This window comes from Amia ocellicauda, chromosome 9 (genome assembly GCF_036373705.1).
Source record: "Amia ocellicauda isolate fAmiCal2 chromosome 9, fAmiCal2.hap1, whole genome shotgun sequence".
Lineage (NCBI taxonomy): Eukaryota > Metazoa > Chordata > Actinopteri > Amiiformes > Amiidae > Amia > Amia ocellicauda.
This window is the reverse complement of record NC_089858.1, coordinates 6,139,651-6,148,370: the sequence shown is the minus strand read 5'-3', so window position 1 is coordinate 6,148,370 and position 8,720 is coordinate 6,139,651. Positions and strand designations below refer to the sequence as shown.

General features: G+C 39.3%; 1 protein-coding gene across 1 annotated transcript in view; it reads left to right on the top strand.

Annotated features, from left to right (window-relative positions):
• Nucleotides 1–835: 835 nt before the first annotated feature.
• Nucleotides 836–8,720, top strand: part of LOC136758465 (regulator of G-protein signaling 3) — a 217,529-nt gene continuing 209,644 nt past the window's right edge. Inside the window, exons 1-2 of the mRNA XM_066712845.1 lie at nt 836–1,056; nt 4,638–4,763. Coding sequence (XP_066568942.1) covers nt 1,010–1,056; nt 4,638–4,763 — 173 coding nt within the window. The 5' untranslated portion in view covers nt 836–1,009. The remainder of the gene's footprint in view (nt 1,057–4,637; nt 4,764–8,720) is intronic.

Below are 8,720 nucleotides of genomic sequence, written 5' to 3'. Positions count from 1 at the left end.
ATTGTTTCTGACCATGTCCATCCCTTTATGATCACCATGTACCCATCCTCTGATGGCTACTTCCAGCAGGATAATGCACCATGTCACAAAGGTCGAATCATTTCAAATTGGTTTCTTGAACATGACAATGAGTTCACTGTACTAAACTGGCCCCCACAGTCACCAGATCTCAACCCAATAGAGCATCTTTGGGATGTGGTGGAACGGGAGCTTCGTGCCCTGGATGTGCATCCCACAAATCTCCATCAACTGCAAGATGCTATCCTATCAATATGGGCCAACATTTCTAAAGAATGCTTTCAGCACCTTGTTGAATCAATGCCACGTAGAATTAACACAGTATTAGTATGGTGTTCCTAATAATCCTTTAGGTGAGTGTATATCCATATGTATATTATTCTCTCTAATCCACAATACGTTTTTAGTTTACGCATCCTTGGTGTCATGTAACATTTTCTATAAAAAATAATAATTAACAATTTAGAGAAATTTAGAGGATTTAATATACACTTATAAATACACTGTGATCAATGCTAAAGCCACGCAATCAAGGTGACATAAAAATGATCTGATTTTTCAAATAAACCACAGAGGAATCTGAGATTATACAATATTAGGGAAGATTTATGAAAAAAATTACCACTTTTGTAGGATTATTTTTTTTAAATAATTAAATACGTACAAATAGATAAACAGATACACATTTCCTTTCAAAGACTTCGATTCCCAGAAGACAAATCTCAGCATACACAATATCTATTTATTTATTGCACACTTTGAAGTTACAGATGCAGTTTGCCTGTTACCCTTCAATGCATGGGCGACGAGGAGAAGAAAGAAAAGTCACCGGACACACCGAACGCTCCCCAATTAGCGGAAGCAGCGCGAGCAGGACGGGGTCGCAGGGCGTGAGCGGCTCTTTTGAATTCAATCTGGAGAAGCGAGAAGACGAGAAGGAAACGGACGCGTTGGGGTTATTTTACGCACTTCTGCGTCAAAGCAGCGAGACATGGAGCAGGCGGGGCGGCCGGCGCGTCCCGAGGAGACGCTGCAGAGGTAAAGCACCATTTACACACAGCGGCTCTACTTCACTTACTGCAAACGTAACATCACCCCGCTGCAACACTTTCTGCAGCATGGCTACCCTGTCTGTGTCGAAAAGCTCAGATTACCCTCCTTCCATACATCTTATTTAGACAAGAAATAGACTAATGACAATAAACGGCACCTCTCTCTCTCTCTCATCTGTTTTATAATTCTGATGACACCTATAGTCATTGTTAACGTGTTTTCGGTTCAGATGTCTGTTGTATTTTGTTTTATGTATCATACGGTTTTGTGAAAACCAATAAACAACGTAAAATATATATTTAAGTATTATTAACAATAAACAGGTGATACATTGCCGAGGCATATTTTGAGAGATGTTAGACCCAATGAGAGAACCCTATTTAAAAAAAATAAAAAAATGTTTAAGGTCCCGCAGCATCGAGTAACAGTTTTACTCATTGGTTGCGTTCGTGTAGCGCAGATGTCCGCAGTTCTGCACAGATCTGCACAATCACTCCGATCCCATTGTTTGAGCCGCGCAGATCTGCGCAACTCTGCGCCGCGCGAATTCGACCGTTGTTCTGAAGTAACCTTGAGTAACTGCGTCAAAGTTGCGCTTTCATTGTCTGCAGTTTCACACGCCTGCTTCAACACAACAACACGGTCGCATATGCGTATTTAGTGCGTTTTAGTATTCTAGCATGTAGGATTAACAGTGCATGTAATAACTATTCTGCAGGAATGTTTTACAGTTTGAATTACTCATTTCACTATTTCCATATTAGTAGTGTAGTAGACCTTCCCGCTTTCGTCATACTCCAGTTTTCCCACTCAACTGTGCTTGAGGCTATAATGGAGAAGAACAAGGAAGGTGGAGCAGAAGGATCTGTGAACAATACCCGCTGTCTGTTCCCAGCACACATGATATCACTGTTGGATGTAATGCAGTCATTGGAAGACCCAAGAACATTACAATGAAAAACTGCGTCAAATGATCTTATTACAATTTTGAAATGCAACTTGCTTTAAAATCTTGATCTGTATGCGATGCTGATTTGATTTAAATCTGGCCTCGAAATGTAAATGGACGTTAAAGCAAGATCTGTATCTGTGAGCAGTTAGCCTTATAAATGACAAACACGTTTTCCTTGATCATACTCTTTATACGTATCGTTTGAAGGTTTCTGTTTGTAAGAAAAAGCTTACACCACAGGGTTTATTTATGAAAAATTGGAGGAAGATTTCAGGATTGATGAAGCTGTGGGACATTTGGAATTGGACATTACTCAACATAGGAGGAATTACAACAGTTTAAACAAGAATTGATTTTTTTTCAACCTCAATTTGGGTTTTTAGAAACCTGTATTGATTTCTTGAAGGTAATGCTTTTGACCTAATGCATAGAAGGGAAAAACTCACAATACTTTATTACTCGATTACTTAGCAGACACGCTTAGCCAGGGTGACTTTACAGCTGTTACAAGATATCACATTATTTTTTACATTCACCCATTTATAACAGCTGGGCATTTACTGGAGCAATCTGGGTAAAGTACTTTGCTCAAGGGTACAACAGCAGTGAACCCTGTGCTCCAGAGTCCAGAGCCCCAACCACCACTCCACACAAGTTGTCAGCCATATACAATAGAGACTACTTTCTTCTAACCTCATCTTTCCATCTTATTGTACTTAAAAGCCTACAATATCCACAGAGTTATGGGCAACATTTTCTTATATTTTGTGAGGGATTTGAAACGCCTATGGGTTAAAATGTAATTAGCCTGTTTCTCTTTCATGCACATGCAATCCCTTTCTTAAGAAACAACCCAATGTTTGGACACTTTACAAAGTAGATTTAAAAAAACGACCAACTGAAATCACACTAAAGCTTTTTAAATCTGGATTAGCAGCAATGGTTCCACATTGAAGAGCACAGCCCCAGAATGAAAGGAAAAGAGATGCAGTAGATTTGAATGATGATGATGCAGTCTTTTCATGGGGGCTGATGTTGAAGTACTTATGTTGTAAGTCGCCCTGCATAAGGGCGTCTGCCAAGAAATAAAAAAAGAAAAAAAGAAAAATGGCTTCCTTGCGCAGTGATTTGGTCTGCGGTTTTGTAGCAGCATCTGACAAATTCTGTTGTTGAAAGGCTCCTGCATGGTAACATGGTGGTGGACTGCAAATAATCAGGCCAGATGTTTTATACACCCTGCTGATCTCATCAGTCAGAGTAAAATAATAATATATAAAAAAAGAAATGTTGCTAAAACATCTTTACTCTTTAATAACATTATTTCAAGAGCTGCCCACTTTCTACTGGCTTCACATTAAAAAAAACACCACCTGCAGTCTTCCTGTTGTCTGCTTTTGGTTGCTCTTTTTTTGTTTGCCTTGGTTTGCGTTGTTGAAGCATGAGGGGGAAAGGTCAGCAAGGTCAAGTGTTGGTAAAGGTCTTGGGGTTTGTGATGTTTTTGGTAGGCCTTCAGGTTTGTCTTTTTTGAAACCTAACCCAGGCTTAAGAAATGGTACCTTTGGGCTTTCACATCTTAAACATCCCTTAAGGCTTTTGACAGTTTTACAATAGCAGGAATGTGTGCTTAATCATTTTAATGACTCGGGACAAACACTCCCTCGAAGATACACATGTATTTCACACCATTGAGGGCCTTAGCTGCATGAAAAGCAGTTAATCTGGATTGATACGTTGTGCTAGACCAGATAAAAAGAAAGTACAAATCTATACCCTGTCATGGTTTAATGTATTTGTTAGAAGCTACTTTATACCATTTATAAATCTAAACAAGATGGGCCAAAGTTGTGATTTGGTCTACCCCTGAGACAGATTTCTTTTTTTAACCTAGGTTTTGCCCCCCCTCCCCTCAAATTTTAAAGGAAGAAGCAATGAGTCTGCAGTAACAAAAATATGTATGTGTAAATATACAAAATGAAATTATTCACTGCAATGTGGTTGTGAGATCATTTTCATCACAGATCTTAATCCTTTGTGAACTTTTATTCAGGGATTCATAATCTTACAGGGGTTCTTGTATCGTTCATTATGAACCACCTACATTTTGGGAGAATTCCTTGTGTGATAAGACATGCAACCTGGATCTTCATACAGGGTTAAGTGAATGTGTCTTTCATCTATATACCTTTCATATATCATGTTTCAATGGGTGTATTGTCGGAAGCTTTGTGGGGGGAAACCATGTAACTGTTTAAAACAACCAATGGTAAATAATTATAAGAACGATTTTTTTTTTTTTATCGGTGGATATGTGCCAATACCGATATTTCTGAAAGGCCAATATCGGCCAGAAATATCGGTGCTGTCTGTCGGCCCTAGTAGCCGACCTTCATAGACTCATGTAGGCTATATGAAAAACACAGGACAGTCACTAATCCATGAGATTATGAATCCTGAAAGCGCGGTGTTGAACATGGGAACAAAGCTCCAGTAAATAAAACCTCACTAATAATGTTCCAGTGTCAGTCCGGCTGATTTGTGGATCTCTCGAAATGAACGTTTTTTAAATCAATTTTAAGCTGGACTGTTTTTTGTTTCCTCCTCCTCTTCTCCACAGATCTGAGGAGACAGGTGGGCAGCACAGAACAGCCTGCGCTCTCCAGCAGGGGGCAGTCCAGCGGCAGTCCCACAAGAGAAGAGTGCGCTGTGAACAGGCTGAGGCGCAAGCGCACACGCTGCCACGGTACGGACCGATCTGTAACTGCGGGGTGTGACGTCAGACATCGCTGACTAAATATTTTACTTTGTCCGCCTGAAATTGTTCATTATCATGTATTTAAAGCTGTTATTTAGATTCAATTTTTCTGTGTATATTAAATTATTTACATTATTAGATGTATGTAGAACATTATTTTTAGCTGTGTTTTGTATCACTGGATTGTGTCATATAATGCCTATCAATCCGTGGAAATTCTGAATATCTCAAGTGCAATATCAGATACTGCCACAAGAGGTCATGAGGAAAACAACACTTTATTCAAAGGTTTTCTTATGATACTTTGTTATACATTTAGAAGTATGGTAGTTCAACCCCATTGGCTGGGACTCTTAATCTATATAATCAAATGGGGGGTAAAAAAAATCAATGAAGAGTTGTTTGTGAAAACACCAAAGCCAACTAGAATATTTCCTGGAATTCAATATCTGTAACAAAGTCTGTCTGGTAGCTGTTTGGTCCTCTGTTTAGATCCCTCTCCCTGATTAAAGGGGAGAAAGAAGGAGGCTCCTCATTAATGCCGCACGTTTGGACAGTTTGCAAGATCAAGTCAGTTACTTAATCGTATTTTTCCCTTGAAAAGTACCTTTGTCCTGTGCAGACATCCATTGCTTCTCATCCTGAGAGATGGATTCCCCAGGGATTAATACTTCATATATATTTTTTCCTAACCTCTAATATTTGCCATGTTGTCAGCAAATATGAGAATTCATGGTGCACATCATACCAGCATTATAATGCAGTGTGTCTTTCTTCACTGTTTGTGGTTAATATGTGTGACAGCCTTGTCGCCCAACTCAGATTATCCTAATGAAGCATCCTCCTGGTGTCACATGGCATTAGGGAGATCAAACTGTAAATTGTCAGAATGTTTTCTTTTGAATGCTGCTTTTACATCTGTTATAAAAGTGCCTTGTGGCAGTTGAAGGCTGAAAATAGTAGCATAATAGCTTTTGCCCTATTTTATTTTTAAATTTAAATTATTTTGCTGACCTCACTTCAGTCCAGTCCACATACACCGATCAGCCATGACATTATGACCACCTGCCTAATATTGTGTAGGTCCCAAAACAGCTTCACCGCTTTTCCTTCCTTGGACCAGTTTTGATAGGTACTGACCACTGCAGACCGGGAACACCCCACAAGAGCTGCGGTTTTGGAGATGCTCTGACCCAGTCGTCTAGCCATCACAATTTGGCCCTTGTCAAAGCCGCTCAGATCCTTACGCTTGCCCATCAACTTTGAGGACAAAATGTTCACTTGCTGCCTAATATATCCCACCCACTGACAGGTGCCATGATAACGAGATTATCAGTGTTATTCACTTCACCTGTCAGTGGTCATAATGTTATGGCTGATTGGTGTATAAATATGCCACAATTCTGTTTTTAAATAATATACATCTCCCAAGCAGAACTAGCAGATTGGAACCAATCTAATTAAACTCCTTCCTTTTGAGTGTGATGTTTCTAAGAGGTTTTCTTCTGACATTTTCCATCTGAAGCACTCGAGAGTTAAGGACTTTTTAAAATATTCTCTGTATACATTTTCTTTGCTCCAGCATCCATTTCTGATTCTGTTATCTGTATTCATTCTTTTAAACATGATCTATCTAAAACGTCCTGTGATCTGGATAGTTTCTTCGAAGTCATATCTGTTTCTGTAAGTTTTTTTTTTTTTCTTCTTCCCACCATAACATCCTCTTGCATAATTTAACAAGTGACTATGTTTCAAGAGTTCATTGTCAGGCTAAACTTTGGAAACCATGTACAGCAGTGGTTATGGTCTAAAGAAGAGCTGTGAAGCACACGAGATGTGGATCGTGTGTGAACACATCACCTGGGAAGTATTTAAATGTGCCTGAACTGAAATGCCAAAGCCAAAGCAAGTATTATAAAATGTATTTGCTAATTGTGCCGTATTTGAACTTAGTCCATATTTTCTCCCCATATGGATACAATTTTTTTTTTTTTTTGTGTGAAACTGAAAGCATGCATTTGCCTAATGGTGTAAAGATGCTTAAAAGTTATGTCATACATGACATTCTTCAAGAAAATGTGTAAAGAATGGCCTGTTTTAAACCTACACCACATGTTTGTGATGGAATTCCATTCTCATTTGATCACTCTTAAAGCAGCCTAGAATTATTTTTTAACTTTTACTATAGTGTTAATTGGATAAAAAAATAATTATAAACAATTCTAATGCAATAGATTTTTTTAGTGTGCTAAATGAATCATGCACAAGTTATTTGAACACTGGTTACAAAGGGATCAGACATTTCCGTAATACAGTTCATTTCAAGGTCATTGTGTTACTCAAAAGAGCTTGTGAGGGAACCGTTAAATCTTTGCTTGTAAGTGTATTCAGTTTTGTCCGTGATATGTGTGCCTAGCCCCCTTGAATTTCATACTTGCTAGCTGAAAGACTGGGGATTCAGACATTCAGCTCTGTAGCTCTTCATATAACCACAGACATCTACTGGGGAAGACTAGTTTAGTTTGGAAGTGGGTCTCAAAGGTGCTACCCCAGATATGTAGGGGTTAATAGTACCCTCCTGAGTAGTAGTATGTTCAGATAAGATTAGTGGACTCTCCTGCTACTGTGAGACTTTATATGCTGGATTGCATAGCTAGGTCATGTAAGGCTCTATGAATGCCCAATGAATTCCGTTTCCCCACCTGTAGTAGAGATTGATGGTCCGTGCTGAGCTGGATTAAACTGTAGGAATATTGCCAGGCTGGAGTGATGCTCATTGCGCACGTCGCATGCTTATTGTAATAACTCTCATCACTCCGTTCTGTAGAGATGTGAAATGTATGGCCACGAGCCATATCAATTAATTTTCTTCTACAGTGAATAAAGCAATCTCTCTTACATGCATATCAGTAACCTATACTTCAACTGAGGACCCTCAAATAACACAATTTGTAGACTACCCTGAACTGCGGTTTGATCGCATTTCACAAACGTGTGCGGTCACACATCAAATAAATCCAGCCTTCTAATAATTGGCTTCTTAAAACTCAAGCTCTGATTCAAATATGAAATACATTTTAATAAACTACTTTTACTTGTAACAAGTTTGCTTGATTTAAATATATTAAACCCTGTAACCTTCACTATGGAGACATTTGCATTTTATTTAACATTTCAAAAACTTAAAACCTGTACCTTACACTTAACCTAACCCCTGTATTGGTGTTAGAAATGTCCCTGACCCCTTCTCCAACCCTAAACCTCAAATATTAGAGGGACACCACACTGTCCCCCTAATATTTTCTCACAAATACCTCCATATTAATGTTACTTTTACGGTCTCCCTAATTACTATTACAGGAATACACTCACCTAAAGGATTATTAGGAACACCTGTTCAATTTCTCATTAATGCAATTATCTAACCAACCAATCACATGGCAGTTGCTTCAATGCATTTAGGGGTGTGGTCCTGGTCAAGACAATCTCCTGAACTCCAAACTGAATGTCTGAATGGGAAAGAAAGGTGATTTAAGCAATTTTGAGCGTGGCATGGTTGTTGGTGCCAGACGGGCCGGTCTGAGTATTTCACAATCTGCTCAGTTACTGGGATTTTCACGCACAACCATTTCTAGGGTTTACAAAGAATGGTGTGAAAAGGGAAAAACACCCAGTATGCGGCAGTCCTGTGGGCGAAAATGCCTTGTTGATGCTAGAGGTCAGAGGAGAATGGGCCGACTGATTCAAGCTGATAGCAGAGCAACTTTGACTGAAATAAGCACTCGTTACAACCGAGGTATGCAGCAAAGCATTTGTGAAGCCAGAACACGTACAACCTTGAGGCGGATGGGCTACAACAGCAGAAGACCCCACCGGGTACCACTCATCTCCACTACAAATAGGACAAAGAGGCTACAATTTGCACAAGCTCACCAAAATTGGACA